Raw genomic sequence first — 16105 nt, forward strand, 5'->3', positions numbered from 1 at the left:
TTTTCTTTCTTCTGGACAGTTTACAAAAGGACTACAAGAAACAGATGTTGATGGCGGCTCACGCCCTCGCAGTCGACGCCAAGAACCTGCTGGATGTCATCGACCAATCACGACTCAAGATGATCCGCCCGCATTAGTGTTGCTGTGGAGCGCGCGTGTGCAGTAGCTCGTAGCCAATCACAAAGAGAAGAAAACTTGCAGATCAGTGACGGACGGATGAGCGTGTGACCTGATGGAGAGCAGACGTGACTGACTGAAACAATCGGCTCCCTCTTCTCCTCCTCCAAACATTCATCCTTTCTTTTTTGCTCTCTGGAGACGGTCATGTTTTGCTCAATATTGTGATATTTTGTACTTTCTGTTCGCATCATTTGCTTTGGTGTCCAGAGAAGCGCTTTTGTCCCTCCATCCCGTTAATCCTCAAGGATGAAGTTTTTTTCCTTTTTTTTAAGGACTGCAGAGATATTTGGTGTTTGGACGCATCGAAATGTGCCACTTCAACCCGACTTGACAGTCTCCACGTAAGCAGGATGTAACAACTGGAACTGAAAGAGCCAGGATGAGGAGGATAATTGAAGATGATATGATAATTTGCTGTTTAAACGTTGCTTTTATATCATTATTAATTAATTACTATTACTATTTTCAGCCTTGACTTCTTATCAGTACGTCTGTGTCCAGTCTTCTTCTGAAAATTCAATGGGCAAAAATAAGTGATTTACAGCTGCTCATAAATAGTTCCATCTCTGTTTCACCTTCTCTCTCGACCTCTATCTCAGGCATCACGAGATGAAATATGAAAGCCGTATATTTTGAAGAAACAAAGTAATGTTCACAGGCCACTTTTTAAGTTAACTTGCATAGTAAATATACATAGAGGCTATATTTTTAACATGTTTCTGAGGCATGAATTGTTAGTGAAGAAGGGAGAATGATGAACGGAGGGTGTGAAGGGACAGAGGTGTGAGAGGTGGGGGAAGGGTGTTTATTATTATTATTTCACTCAAATGATTTTGTTTTATTCAAAAATTCCACATTATTAGCAGCGACTCTGTCGGCAGAAGGTTCTACAAAAATGTAAAATTCATGGATTCTTTATTGCTCGTGTTGTACATTGAAGCAAAATGCAGTTACGATGTCGTGGGTTCCTTCTATCACTCGCTGTCTTCTGACGAAGTCACTCAACAATATGCAGTGAAGGCCTTTCAGTGACGCCCCTCGTTGGCAAATTTCTCCTCACTTTCAGGAATTGGATTTTCAGGAACATTGAATTACTTTTTGGGTATAAACATTCAATTAAATATTTAGAAGAGAGGAGGGTGTTGGTGGCCTAGATGGAGCACCAGGTCTTGTTCATTGGGTTTATCTTGTAAATTGTTCATCCCCAACATGGATTTGCTTTTCGTCTCCCCTCTATCAGTTCCTCTTACCTCCCTCAACTCGAGTTATTTATACTTTCATTCCACGTCTCTTCTGCTCTGCCCCCCCAAACCTGTTCTCCCTCTGTTTCCGTCCCTCCCTTCAGCCTCATATTGCTCTCCTCCCTCTCTGATTCTCTCTCCATTCCACTGTTCTCTCTCCCCTGAGGTGAGCAACATTCTCAGGAAGGAGTCACATGTACAGTTGCTGAACCAAGCAAATAAAAACACTGTTATCATTAAGAGAGAGAGAGTGTGTGTGTGTGTGTGTGTGCGCGTGCGCGTGCATGTGTTAAATTTAACAAAACAAATAATACTTAGTTTTTAGGGTACATTTTATTGATATATTTATTTAATCATCATTTAGCAGTAGCAGGTTATAAATGCTTGGGATATATTATATTCCATAAATAATATATTCCATAATATTAGATTTTTAACTGGTCACCTAGCACATGAAAGTTGCGGTTTCCTTTTACATAAATAACGATATATTTCCAGAAGGCAGGACAATGCAGCAATGTGTGAGGTGAGGAACCCCCAGACTCCTGCCTCAATAGACCCTTTTCATTGCAGCCGGTTTTGACACGTTAAAGCAAGTTAAACTCACGTGTAACTGATCAAATTATTCTGGACCCATTCTACTTGAGCGTCGCAGCCATTCCAGTGAGCCAGCCAGGAATGCAACAGTAGCAGGGCCATAACTACAGTTATTAATTACTCCTGTGTTTCAATGACCAAATGCATTTGGACCCTCTGACCCACCACAGCACTATTTCCACACAGCTCTGGCTCCAGGCACAGCAGTCATTAGCAACGCTTGTTGAATGAATAGATCTTCCTATCTGCACAAACTCTAATTACGCTTTCTAGTTGAGGGTGATTATCTCTAGACATAGAAACGAGAGATGCTGTTACAAGGCCATCATAAATAAGATATTCATTTCACACAGTTGGACTTGCCTGGACTTGGTATTCTGCTCACAATAGCATAATTGTTATGAGTTGTTTCACATTTGACATTGTGTCGACCCCTTTCATTTCCTATGGTGCTGTTAAACCCAGTACGAATAGAATGTATGATGTAATATATCTTTGGCCACTAGTTGTCGCTTTGGAGCCGTTTTGCGAGTGAAAGTTTCTCGGGCTTCTCTGTTGATCTGGATGTTGGAGCGACAGCTTCCACCGTCTCGAGCTACGCTGCGTGGACTTTACGCTTAACGGTTAGTTATTTTAGATTAATGAACAATGAACCACCGTATAAAATAATGACATATTCATGTGAACGCTTTAAAGATAAGGTTAGTTCTTCAATTGATAGTGTTTTAGTCGAAAGCATCACTGTGAGTTCACATTGATGTGCATTCAAATATATAATGTATAGTGATTAGTTGTGGTATGGTTATGGTTACACTCTCATTGTGTCACTCAGTAACATTACACATTGCAGGTATTTGCACTTATGCGACTATACACTTCTACTTTACTGCAATTTAGAGCAACATCTTGTAGTTTTTAACTTGTTTTACACGTATTTGACAGCTTTAGTTATAGGCCTGCTGGTTACTTGCAGATCCAGGTTATCAATACAACATATACATGATGATATAATATTAATTAAACTATGTACATGCATTCTTCCCTCACAAGCTCCCACCTGTGATCGAATACATTGATGCCATATGCATAATTAAATGAGAAATATATTATTCTGATAATGTTACTTTCAGTCCTGTACTAGTATGTCTATGTTAGGGTAGGTATTAATCTAACCTTTTTTTATCCTTGATGTACAATATCTGAATTCTTCCCCCCCCCCACCCCCCCCCCCCCCCCCCACCCACCCCCCCCCCCCCCTCACCCCCCCCCCCCCCCCCCCCCCCCCCCCCCCCCCCCCCCCCCCCCCCCCCCCCCCCCCCCCCCCCCCCCCCCCCCCCCCCCCCCCCCCCCCCCCCCCCCCCCCCCCCCCCCCCCCCCCCCCCCCCCCACTGTTCAGATCAGAACACCAAACAAAATGGTGCTAGTATTGTTCATCACCGATATCTTCGAGGGGTTTCCCATGTAATGTTATATTGTGTACAACATATTATGCATGCTTTTATTTGATCATCTGCAGGTGCTCACCTGCCAGCTGTCTTTGATCCAGCGTTAATGGCAGCGCTCCATGGCGTCTCTGGTCAGTATCCTGCTCTTCATCTCTAGCAGAGACACCGGAGAGAAGTTTGGCTCGGAATATGTTGAGCCTGGTTGCTGCCCAGTTGGGTTATGGATTATGTCCTAAAACCTCCTCAAAGCTAATAGAGGGCCACGGGGCCTGGCCCCACCTACCTTGAGCCAAATAAAAGAAAAAGAAAAAAGTATACAAAAATTATAATAATAATATTTGTTATATTAGTTATATTTATAAATTATATAAATTGTCAATATTTGTGTTTTGTAGATATGGAATATACCCAGTAATATATGTAAAATAGGATATCTGCGCAAAATATATGCACTTCCTCTCCGAGTGGCTGCGTGTCTCAGATGCAGCTGGGGCCGAATCATTTGGCCCAGAAGAGACGGGTCTAAGAAGCAGTTTAGCCAATTACTGATTAAAGATATACATGAGTGACACACAGTTTAGCCAATAAAATAGATTCATCTTTGGGCCAAAGTCATCTGGCCCACAGCGACGCGTTCTCGTCAGGCGACATGAAACGGCCAGCGCGAGCTCTTCTCTTCCAAGAAGACCCGACCTGGTAACATCAACGGGGACAGATCCAGCATGGACAGTTACGGGAGTAAGAGACATAAAGCACTTGTTGGAAGAATTAAGAAAACATGAGAACACCAGGACGCACATGATAACTCCTCAAGCAGCCATATTGGACAAAGTGAAGGTCGCTACCAGCTGGACCACGGGCACAGGATTGAGGTGAAGAAACACAATGAGAAGGATACAAACAGGCACACTTTAACCCTAACAAGGTTCATAGGGGCATCTTAATATATAAACATGTTCTATATTACACACGCAAGTATATATATATATATATATATATATATATATATATATATATATATACTTGCGTGTGTGATTTATATCCAGTGGGAGGGTGTTTGTGGGGGCCAGACCCTATGGAGGTGGCTTTTCCTGATCAATAAGCACTGTGGGAGAAAGACATGCTCAAGCCCGTGGACGAGGACGAAGACGATGCTGCTCGAGTTCACAACTCGTGGAAGGACCCAAACGGCTTGCTCCAGCCAACAAGAAAAACTTCATATTTCACCGTATGTAAAGCTCCACCGCAAGTTGTTCATCATCAGCTCCTCTTTAAACACCGGCCCGGAAAAAGTGCAAGAGAGGCTAGAACTCTTACAGAGAGTCAGGGAGACTCCCAGTGTGACAGTTTTACCCCTCCACTTGTTCAGAACCTGAAAATAGTTCAAAACATCAATGAGAAGATGCAGATAAAAATGTATTTCCTGCGGCGAGCCAAAGGCAAGTTATGAGACTGATGGTTCTTTCATCCACTTCTTCTATCAGCAAGGCCTTGGCGTACGTTTCTATTGCTCCACTAAAGTGTTTAAAGGTTATGGTGCTGTAGATGGGGTCTTCTTTGTGGGGTTCTTCAATGGGGGTGCATCACAGCGTAGTAAGGGGTTTCTCAGGGGGTTGAGCTGGTCAGCCTCTAACCACTTGGCTTGAGGTTTGCTCCTCGGCGTGGCCGCCATGATGTTCATACAAATATTAATAAAAGCTGCTTCAGTGCTTCCTTTCTTAGCTCCTTAGGAAACCTTAGGAATCATCTTATTACCAGAGGAAATAAGATGATGCCGCTCCACATTTCCTTGCCCCGCCAACATTTAAAGTGATGCATTGAGCCGTTGAAAACAGACAATGTGCAGGTTTAACAATTATGTTCATAAAGTCATAAACTAATGAGATTCATGTTGATGAAGAATATAAATAGACTGTATCGACCCTTTCGTTGAATTTTCTATGTATATATTTAATTTGAACTCGTACAAAATAATACAAAATAAAATATACAGTAAATAAACCTACATAGTTTAGTGAAAGTGTAGTCGGATGCTCTAAACTGCACGGTTGTCTTTTCATAAAACATTCATAACATGAATTCTCCTTTACATCATCATAGGAAAAGTGGTATGTATATGTAAATCTAATCAAAGCGTGCATGTACTCAACATTTAAGGAAACTGTTGCAAAACATCATTTTTCTGCGTCACTCCAAATCCTTTCATCTTATGTAAAAGCTAATTAATGTAAGGACAGATTTTTTTAATGATGTTACGCACATAATAAACATATAACGTTACAGATGATTCCCAAATAGCTGTCACAGAGAGTACTCTAGTACCTCCTAATGTCTTTTCCTAACCACTTTTCCTTGACCTCTGTTTTAACGCTGGACACGCCCCCTCATAGTTCAGTCATCAGTTATTTGTTTGGACATTACAGCTGATCAGACTCATCGCTGGAGTTTCATAACAGAGTGAAGACGGATCACAGATTAACCTCAAGTTTATATATTAGATTCGTATTCTGATTCAACATATGGTTAAAATACATGTTCATTGTAGGTCTGAACAACAAAAGGACCACAAACAACTATCTTCATTTATAAAAATTATCCTGATCTGTTATTTCTCTCAATAACTTTTGTTATGGATACAATTAAAGTCAGAGAGAGCTGGAGAGAAGAAACACTTTTTACATAATGTATCATCATTTCTATTCAGTTATGTGAGGCTGATCATTCCTGCTGTCGGTTTTGATCAGTTATATAATCTAAGTTTATCCTGAAACATTAAGCCTAAAAAATTAATTCCAGTGCTGAAGAGACACCATCATATTGTGGGTTATTTTATAATGACGTCTATCAGAATTTCAAAACATACAGACGCAAATAATTAATAAATAACACACATGGTGATTATATTGTTGATTTCCATTTATGACCTGGAGAGAGGTCAGATATCCCAGATTAATAAGTAATTGTTCAGATTCAAAGATGCTGAATTAAATACAATCTCCCACTAACAATGTCTCATATCACTCTTTGATGTTATGGGTTATGCAGATTATACTCACAAGAATATGCAGACAATGAAACACCTTATTTACATGATCTGCATTTGTCGGTCATGATCGTTTGTTCTCGTGAACGGCCTTATGGTTCGTCACTTTAAATGGCATTATCTCGACCTTATCTCCTTTCCTTTCATAAAGGAAGGTCCAGTGTTTCCTATGCTAAAGGAGGCCTTTCATTTGCATTTAGAGAATTCGGCTGGGGTCGAATAGTCAAATAATTTTAACATGATCTTGAAATATAAAGCTTCCGAGGGACACATGAAGGCAGCACTCGTCACTCCGGTGGCTCTGTCGCCATAGCAACGTTTACCAAACAGACCGCGGCGACACAGACACCTGTTACTTTAATGTTATCTTCGTGATCATACAACATTTAACATCTAACGGTTTCTGCCAGGAACTTTGATAGAGCATACTCTTAAAATGGAAGAAGTTGACAAGGATCCGGAAGAGGAGCCTGAACCTTCTGTGTGTGAAAATCAAGAGGCTAAGAACACGTAAGTGAGTGAGCTAACTTATAGTTAGCTAGCTAGTTAGCTAACGTTAGTTAACCGACAGCATAACGGTACCGGAAGTACTGTGATTGCCTAACGACCAGTATTCATCCTGCTAGAGTTGTCATGCTGCATGTGTGTTAAGGTAATTGTTATAATAATGCAAATATGTTAATAACATTCAATAAAATAGTTTTAATCTATTTTTCTAAAATCGTGCCTTTTTGTCGTTTTTTTTGTAACTAACTTTCCCTTCAGGGTCTCCACACAGCATATGGAAGAAGACCCCGTGATGGAGGCCCATGAGGAGTTCAATGAGGAGCCCTGCCAGAGCCAGCCTCAAGAGGAGGAGGGGGAGGAAGAGGGGGAGGGGGAGGAGGAGGAGCAGCAGGAGCAGGAGGAGGAGGAGGAAAAGGTTTGTTGAGTTTCCAAAGCCTTTTTGTGGCCACAGCCTGTCTAAAGTAATTCCATTAATCGATATATTAATCAAAAGTCACCATTTTCATTATTACAAATGAATGATGTTCCTGTGGGACAGGTTATATGTAAAATATTAAGACATGTATCCTTCAGAAAAGCTACTGGTTATGCTATTGTTATCTTAGTGACTTGCTATTTAACTTGAGAGCAATGTATGTCAGAAATAAACGGTCCTTTTGTGTGTGTTAGCTCATCTCTCCTCAGAGGATGGTCCACCTGCAGAGAGATTTGATGACGTCAGTCACCAACATCCAAACTGCAGCTGACGCCAAAGAGTCCATGCGAAGGACAGATCTGGAGGAAGCTCGGAGAATTAGGTCATTTCTTTAAATCCACTATCATCTCTTTTACTACCATGCCTGTGTCCCAAACCAACATCCCTACAGACGTATAAATACATTTGAAATCTAAGGGGAAATATTACTCTTTCTCCCCTCCTATTTTTTCATCCTATTTGTCCATCCTGGTTCAGGTTAGAGCGGCTGGAGAATGATCACAAATCCAGTCAAGAAATATTTCAGGAGATCACCAGAGGCTGGTCGGCAGCGAAGCAGAAGGTGATCCCTCAGGAGCTCCAGGAGGCCCTGAACAACCAGCAGGAGTTATGTGCTGCTCTCATACAAGACAAGAAAAAACTCATAAATGACCTGCAACAGGTACACCGACCTACCTATCGACGGTCAACCTAACGGTCTATCTCCTTAGCTATAGACATGAAGGCCTTGTCCAATCACAAGTCATTTCCTGTGTGTTGTCTGAACAGGAGCTGAAAGTTGGAGATGATCGTTTTGTGAAGGACTTGAGAAAGCAGGAAGAGGAGCTGGACCTGATGATGGAGATGATGGAGAACCAGATCAAAACCTTGACAAAGGCCTACAGGGAGGAGCTGGCCCAGATTTCGGTAGGACCCAGATCTCAGTCAAGAAGCAGCAAATATCTTGTAGAGTGCATTTTAATCTATAAGAGTATTTGGATGAATGGGGCTTATTGCGTCAGTGAGCAATTTTATTTATTGTCTTGATTTAAATGTGCACCGCTGTTTTATCTTTCTGGCTAGCAGCACGGCTCTATGGCCGGCAAGGACGGTTCCTTTAGTACCACGATGAGGTTCTCGCTTGTGATTTTGAGTAAAATGTCTCAACAAGTTTTGGATGGATTTCCATGACTTTTGCTGCAGAATACATGTGTCTCCCTCATGATTAACTGCAACAACTCTGGTGATCCTCTGAGTTTCCATCTAGCGTCATCATCTGATATCAATTCTATATGTTTCCAGCACTTGGCTCTTTTCAGCCTCGTCGTTGTCGTTCCCACTAATGGTTGTCCTTGTTTGTAGAGACTTTATCAGCAGGAAAGTGACGTCTTACTGACAAAAGACAAGAATAAATGGGAACAACGCATGAAGGAACTTTGGGACGAAGAGGTCAGGAGCACTGAAATAAACAACACACACGCACCTCCAGTCTTCTTTCATATCTTATATCATATATCAAGTCAGTATCTAATGATGTCTATTCTATTTCTAGCTGGGAAGGCTGACGCAGAGGAAGAAAAAAGTGGAGGAGTATGAAGCAATAATTCACAATATAATGTTGTCGATTACCAACAGCTCTTTCAAGAATGAAAACAATGTGAAGTTTCAGGTTCGCACACAAATATTAAGATGGACATAAATAGCTTATCCTTTGAATGAAACCTTTGTGATATGAGCTCCATTTTATACACAAAAAGAAAAATGCTCTTGATGTATGCAGCATTTTCCTTTGGTGTTATTTTTATTTGGAATCAGCCTCAGAAACAAATTATATATATATATATATATATATATATATATATATATATATATGTTTTAACATTCAGTGTTGAGTGCCCTCACATTCCATTCTTGCTTCTGCAGTCTCTGGAGAGAAACCGTGAACAGATCAAGTTCAAAACAATGATCACAAATCTAAAAAAAATAAAGTCAAACGACCAGATTGGAGAACACCAAATCAATCTGAACCGTATGAAGAAAAGGATCTCCAGGTAGTACAGATGTGTTCACACACACACACACACACACACACACACACTTACACACACACACACACACACACACACACACACACACACTGGTATATCCAACTCACTCTCTCTTTCTTCTGCTGGCTTTGTGTTTCAGTCTGCAAAAAGAAATGAAAAACCTTTGCATTAAGTCTTCCCGTCAGGTAAATCAGTTTAACAAAAATAGCAAACATTTGACTGAGGAATACAAACGCAGCATCCAGCAATATGAAAGCATACGGAAGAAGATCAAGTAAGTCATAATCATCCTGTTAGTTTTAAGTGACACTGACATGTAGGACTGAATCTGAATCTGAATCTTCTTCTCGTTACACCTCCGTCCACTTCACGCAGGGACGCTGCCATTTCTGATGCTAGACAATTTGAGGAGATGTGGCTTATGATTGAAGAGGAGGTGAAGCAACTAAGGGAGAGGGTTTTGGTCATCGACTCTCAGATCTGCGAGCAGCACCTTGGTTTAGCCTGGGAGCGACCCCCCGTGGGATTCATGGAGCTCTCTGGTCCCCTCCAGCCTCAGAAACCTCTACGGAGTGGTCAGGGACCCAGGCCAGAGGTCGACACTGAGAGCACGGATATGGAAGTGTACAAGGGAGCGGGAGCGGTGCCGAGTGACAGTGGTGCAGAGGTGGAGGAAGGGAAGCTGTCGATGGAGACGATAAAAAAAGTGATGGAGCTGCTGTGTGACGAGACGGTGAGAAACAAGTTCATCGTTCATCTTTATTACTGGAAGAGTCCATGAAGCAGATGTTTGTACAGAAGCGGACAAGAAGTGGACATTTCTTTTTTTAAATCACAACTACAACAACATGTGTCTGTGTGCATACAATAACTCAAAATAAATCTACATTTTAGGAAATACACTTAAATTAAATAAATACAAGCTAAAAAGATCAATATAACTCTCTTGTCCGTGCTTTAATTAAATGGTTTATGTCTCCTGGCACATAACCCCATAACACAACATGCTGTTTTTAAACTTTGATTTGTGATGGCTGTTTTTATTTATTCATTTTGTTAACCTTTGGACCAGTATTTATGCTAAGCTAACATAAGAGAGTGGTATCAATCATCTGGTTGCACATCTTTATTTCCTAAAATGTACAACTACTAAAAGATATAGGTTTAACAACATTTTGGAACAGGTTTTGGTTGCTTTAATAATAATTCAGAATAATTCAATCATCTATGACATTATGTGACAAGCATCTTGAACTAAAAGTGTCCCCTCCGTCTATCTCAGAGCTTCCTGATGGAGGATAAACTCCTCAACCTGCTGGCTTCCCTGGAGAAAGAGGAGGAGCTTGTTGTGAAGCTGGGCTCCATCCTTTGTGTGAGTTCATGTAGTGCAGCGCATCAGTGTAGAGTCGGACGGTCCGGATCAGATACTGAACAAACAGCCATGTTGCTTTCTCTTCCAGTATTTTGGCATTGAAGAGGACGATGTGCCCAAGTTGGCTGAATTCATATTAAAGTACAAACATGAGCCGGGAGAGCAGACGGAGGTCCGGAGGGGCAGAGATGAGGTTTGCTGTGGAGATTATGGCCTTGAGTCTTTGACATACAAGAGGGTTGCAATTAGTGCCGTTTGTGCATGTTGTCTGCCTGCAGGATGTTCGTGTTGAGTCGGCTGAATCCAGCGAAAAGGAAGAGGATGTGGAGACCGAGTCTATGACTCGTTTGACCTGTGAACTCATCAATCCGAGCCATATTATGCCCGCTCTAAAAAGTTTCCTCGAGCAGCACACGAGGTCCAGGTAAATCCAAGTTTGCACTAATTTAAACTATTTATTCATGAGCAATGGATTACTCTCCATCATTGCTGTATCTCCATGCCAACAGAGGCTGCACCACGGTGGTTAATTGGACCCCGTCTGTGAGATCTGAACATGAAATGATGATACAGCAGTCTTTTCTCTCTGAACATGTGACGCTTGTGTTTCCCTGCTGCTTCCTAAGGGAGCGCTCAGCCAGTCAGAGTTTTCACGTGGAAGCCCGGGAATCTTCAGAGGATGAAGCCTACTGGGACAGTTTGGGCAATATAATCTCTGACGACAAAGTGAAACTCTGGGACGCCGCAGGGAACAGACTGAAGCAGTACCTGTCAGTAACACACACACACACACACACACGCGCACGCACACGCACGCACGCACGGACAAAGCAAACACCATCTGTACTCGAATGTTTTGTGTTTTTTGGTTTCCAGAGCGGTCCTGACAGAGATCTCTGAGCTCGTCCCTGAGACTCAGAGTCTGGAGCAACAGAACGCAGAGCTCCGGATGTTACTGCAACAGTCTCTGAACTCAAGAGTATGTGTGTGTGTGTGCGTGTGCGTGTGCGTGTGTGTATGGATCTGTTGTAGTTCTCTTATGTACATCACACTGATTTCCAGATATTTAATGAGAGCGAGGGTTGAGGAACTGTACGAGCTATAGTATAGAACTAAGTATGAAATAGTAAGGTATTATAAAGTAAGGTGCATAATATATTCATGTAATGTAGTGTTTTTTTAATAATTATACACCTTGTATTCGCTAAAACTAGTAATTGCTTAGTCAATCGACTATCGACTAACTACATTTAATTAAAGTAGGTAAATAAGATTGGAAAATGCTTTTCTTTGCAACATTTGAGGCGCACATTTAATAATTATGCTTGTTCGTCGAGCAAAACAAGCACATGTGGAAACCTGTAATGTATATTTTTCAATCAAGAAATAATAATCTCTCAAAGATCATTCATCTGACATCTTTGGTTGACAGGTCAGCACCGAGCCGGAGATGCCGTAAACCAAACTCCACTTGGAATCGGCAAAACTGGGACAGTATCCAATGTGTAAAATGATTTATATTCACTGTAAAATAAAGTCTAATAGATAGTGAGTTTGTATTTTTACTGTCTTATAAAAAAACAAGGTAATTTGCCCTTCCCAGTGAACTATCCTCAACTCCTCAAGGTCAATTAACCAATCATCTCTCCCTCAACCAGCCACACAGTCGGTCTCTAGCCAAGAAAAGCAGAGGCAGTTATGAGCACTTTCATTATATAACAAAGTAATTATTACTTTTGATCTCAAGTTTAAGGAAAGAGGTGGAGTAGTCATGTTGGTCGAGTGTGGAACTGGTTTGCTTGTGGCATTAATGGGAAGGGGTGCAGTGCGAGTAGTGTATGAAATGTAAATGAAGTTTGATCCATTTCCACATTAGATGATTGAAATATAATGCATGCATTTTGTGCTGACATTTTTTATTTGGACTGAGACTGATAATCTGTACTATATATAGACTTTAATAGTCAAAATAGCAAAGTGACTTAGCAAAAGTACTTTAATGATTTGTTGGTGATACTATACAACCTTTGTCATACTATTTTATAAAAATCTATACAATGACTTTGTATGAAATACTGTACCATTTTTAAAGACAGTATTCTTTATGACACTAACCGTTGACATTTTTACAGCATGCCATTACTTTTTCATTGCAAGCGTTTCTAGCGAGCTCTGATAATGTCCTATTTTTATTTACCTCAGCAAAAACTGACTAGTGATAGTTCCTGGTGCTAAAAATGTGGCAATTGCAGATGACACCACGGTTATTTTGGTCAACTTAATCTAGTGTTATTTGATGAATTGATCCATTTCCACATTAGAACTTTTGTCACGGCATGTTTGTTCCGTTTTTTAGTCGATAAGCCCCACCAAAGACATTTTAATGGTGTACTGTATTGTGAAATTCTTACATGAATTTTGTACAACATACTATAACACTGACTAATCAAGCTCACAACAAATGTGGCCTCAAATGCGAGTCTACCACCTTTAAACTGGCCACTGGTTTCCATGCGCGAGTTTAAACCCTCTTTTCTAAATGGTTCTAGACTCGCTCCGCATTCAACCAGACAACAATTACACTGAGCGGAAGTTCAGGGAATGACTGAGTCAGTTAACAAGCAACATGTATATAAGCTGGTGCAGCTGTAATATGGTAACATGTATTGGTAGTGTAAGGTGAAGTCTGTCTGTAGATGTCAAAGAACAGAGTGTAAGACAAGGCAGCAGTCTTTTTTTTGTGACTTTTATTGTGTGTTTCTTACAAAACCATCTTTTTAGTCAAAAAGACCGAAGCCCATGTCATCGTCGGACTCCTCAGACTCGTCTTTCTTTTCCTCTTTCTTCTCCTCCTCCTTAGCTGTAGGGGAAACAAGAAGCGGTATGGTTAACAAAGTGCCAAATGCAGATGCAAACAAACTACCTGTATTATTCAAAGTTCTGGGAGATTGATGATTCAAAAACATTGGCTTGAGATTAAAATTCCCGTTTTACCTCCGAAATGAGAAAACATTTAATGTTGGCCATAAGAAAGAAAGTCCATGCTACACCACTTTAGTTACCAAACTGTTCCCAGGTCTACATATCAAGCTCATAAGTAAAGCATGATAATATAATCATTAAGTATATCCTACTTTGCTGTATTAGACTAAATTATCAGGAGCATTTTAATGCTACACCCAACTTAAAACACCTTTCCAATGTTTACTCCTAATTACCTGGGGCATCACCAGTAGCAGCGGCAGCAGCTGTTCCTCCAGCGGCCGGGGCTCCTGCTGGTGCTCCACCTCCAGCTCCAACGTTGCAGATCAGGCTGCCGATGTCAATGCTGGACAGAGCCTACGAGAGGACAACATTTCCTGGTTAGTGGCGAGTAATGCTCAGACCAACAGAACTAAAAAAGGCACAACACTATTCTTATGTGGAGCCAAATATTCTGCAATTAAAGTCTCTGATGCAACAGTCAAAGGTTAATTTCAGTTTATTGAACTGCTGTGGACACTTAAAGGCACTTGAGATTTTAGGAAAAACAGACTATTCCATGCTATTGATTTGAACCCTGTGCACTCCGAAACAAAGTGTGTCGTTTTCCTCTCACCTTGGCAAACAGACTTGGCCAAAAGGGCTCCACAGTGACTCCAGCAGCCTTGATCAGAGCATTCAGCTTGTCCTCCTACAGAAAGACAACAGCAGTTTAAAAAAAAAATCAAAAATCCACTTCATCCGTAAATAGGCAGTATTGACTTTATGTACATCTCCAGTATTCAACATATAAATCACAAGTTAAGTCTTATGTTAGTGTATCACATACACTAACATAACTTTGTAGTTGTTCTTGACACCATGAAATCCTGGTTGCAGCTTCTTTATTTCATGCTATAATATATAGCATGCTAGGTCTCAAGTCAAAGAGCGGGATTCACATCATGTGGGTGTTGTGCAGCATCTGCACCTGCCAGGCTAACGCGAGACAACCAACAGCAGACACACTAAAGGGGTAAACCCTCAACAGTGAACTCATCTGCCGCACTTTTCAAGCAACCAGTCCTGGAGCTACACGCACGCTGAGCTGTTGTGGAGACTAACTCGACGTTAGCTCGCACCTGTCAAAGAGTGGCAGACGCAGCTAGAACTGTGCCGAGGTACAACCAGAGACAGGTATTGTACGTTAAGTACAATTCATGGAGGTCCCGACACAAAACAGTGGAGAACTGTCCCGTTACAGAAACGTGGCCCAACGTCAGCAAGAAGCATGCCGCCATTTTAGCCGGTAGATGTGACGGTTAAGGCATCTAAACATTATAACTGAGTTTAAACGGATATTAATATACACTTTGATAATAAGAGTCGTCACTATGTCAGCTTTAACATCCGGGGCTTTCACCACGAGCACAATACTTCAGGAGGGAGCAGTTAATACGTATTGGCGGCTTCGCCGGGAGTACTTACGGTGACGGTAACTTCATCGTCGTGGAGGATCAGAGCAGAGTAAATGCAGGCAAGTTCGGATACGGAGGCCATTTTAGATGTTGGATTTTATATTCGTGGAGGTGGATGCCTAAATTTGACGGTGCTAGTCGCCGGATTGCGGGCCTTAGCTTCTGGTGAAGAACCGAGCACCTTAGGCACGTTTGTTTCCTGTAGCGGAAAAGGGACGAAACAGGGCGGGCGCTTATAATATATAGGTTGCGTCAGGAATGCGTGGCTCTGACGCAAGCACGCACACGAAGTGACGACAGGCGTCGACCAGATGAGCCTATGGCTGCGGTCGAATAGTCAAACCATTACCTCCTAACATCTATTCCTAACCACTTTGCTAACAAAGTGGTGACCTCTGTGGAAAACGTCACGGGGTCAAGGAAAGAGGAGAAGGGAATTAAAAAGTTAGAAAAAGACCACCGCGGTTACGTATTACCAGTTTAGCTTTGCCCCAATTAATTTGAACACTGCAATTAGACTGTAGAATAAACCACCTCTGGCCAGATCCTCCTCAAATTGAACAACATCAATAACCATTGCACTGCTTCACTTTATATACTCTATATACACCGGATACACTTTGCATTTTTATTTAAATTCTTAAATGTAATATGCCCTGCTATTTTTATTTTGTCGTATATATTGTAAACCTGCTTGCTGCTGCTACAAATACATTTCCCTCCTGGGGATGAATAAAGTATATGTAATCTAATCCAATCTATAGATGTTCTACTAAATT

The 16105-nt window shown here is 41.3% G+C and overlaps 3 protein-coding genes across 9 annotated transcripts in view; 2 read left to right on the forward strand and 1 right to left on the reverse strand.

Annotated features, from left to right (window-relative positions):
• Positions 1–1667, forward strand: part of ptk2aa (protein tyrosine kinase 2aa) — a 56285-nt gene extending 54618 nt beyond the window's left edge. For all 5 annotated transcript variants that reach the window (XM_034544980.1, XM_034544981.1, XM_034544977.1 and 2 more), the window contains one exon: positions 20–1667. In XM_034544980.1, coding sequence (XP_034400871.1) covers positions 20–137 — 118 coding nt within the window. In that variant the 3' untranslated portion in view covers positions 138–1667. The remainder of the gene's footprint in view (positions 1–19) is intronic.
• Positions 1668–6809: 5142 nt separating this feature from the next.
• On the forward strand, positions 6810–12439 carry drc1 (dynein regulatory complex subunit 1 homolog (Chlamydomonas)). Of its 3 annotated transcripts, none has more exons than XM_034545275.1 (16): positions 6810–7158; positions 7272–7428; positions 7683–7810; positions 7966–8149; positions 8257–8394; positions 8830–8916; positions 9020–9136; positions 9391–9518; positions 9655–9789; positions 9891–10248; positions 10798–10887; positions 10976–11080; positions 11166–11311; positions 11514–11657; positions 11764–11866; positions 12320–12439. In XM_034545275.1, the coding sequence occupies exons 2-16, from the start codon at positions 7288–7290 to the stop codon at positions 12344–12346; spliced, it is 2031 nt and encodes a 676-aa protein (XP_034401166.1). In that variant the 5' UTR covers positions 6810–7158; positions 7272–7287; the 3' UTR covers positions 12347–12439. The 3 variants fall into 3 exon arrangements, with proteins under 3 accessions (XP_034401166.1, XP_034401165.1, XP_034401164.1); XM_034545274.1 differs by having other exon boundaries at positions 6810–7016; XM_034545273.1 differs by lacking the exon at positions 12320–12439 and having other exon boundaries at positions 6810–7016; positions 11764–12201.
• A 1178-nt stretch (positions 12440–13617) lies between these two features.
• Positions 13618–15549, reverse strand: rplp1 (ribosomal protein, large, P1). The gene is made up of 4 exons (XM_034546011.1): positions 15337–15549; positions 14486–14560; positions 14106–14226; positions 13618–13747 (listed from the first exon to the last, which is right to left on the reverse strand). Exons 1-4 carry the CDS (start codon positions 15406–15408, stop codon positions 13665–13667), a joined length of 351 nt encoding a protein of 116 aa, XP_034401902.1. The 5' UTR covers positions 15409–15549; the 3' UTR covers positions 13618–13664.
• Between the last annotated feature and the right edge of the window lie 556 nt (positions 15550–16105).

The sequence above is a fragment of the Cyclopterus lumpus genome, chromosome 11, assembly GCF_009769545.1.
Source record: "Cyclopterus lumpus isolate fCycLum1 chromosome 11, fCycLum1.pri, whole genome shotgun sequence".
Taxonomy (NCBI): Eukaryota; Metazoa; Chordata; class Actinopteri; order Perciformes; family Cyclopteridae; genus Cyclopterus; species Cyclopterus lumpus.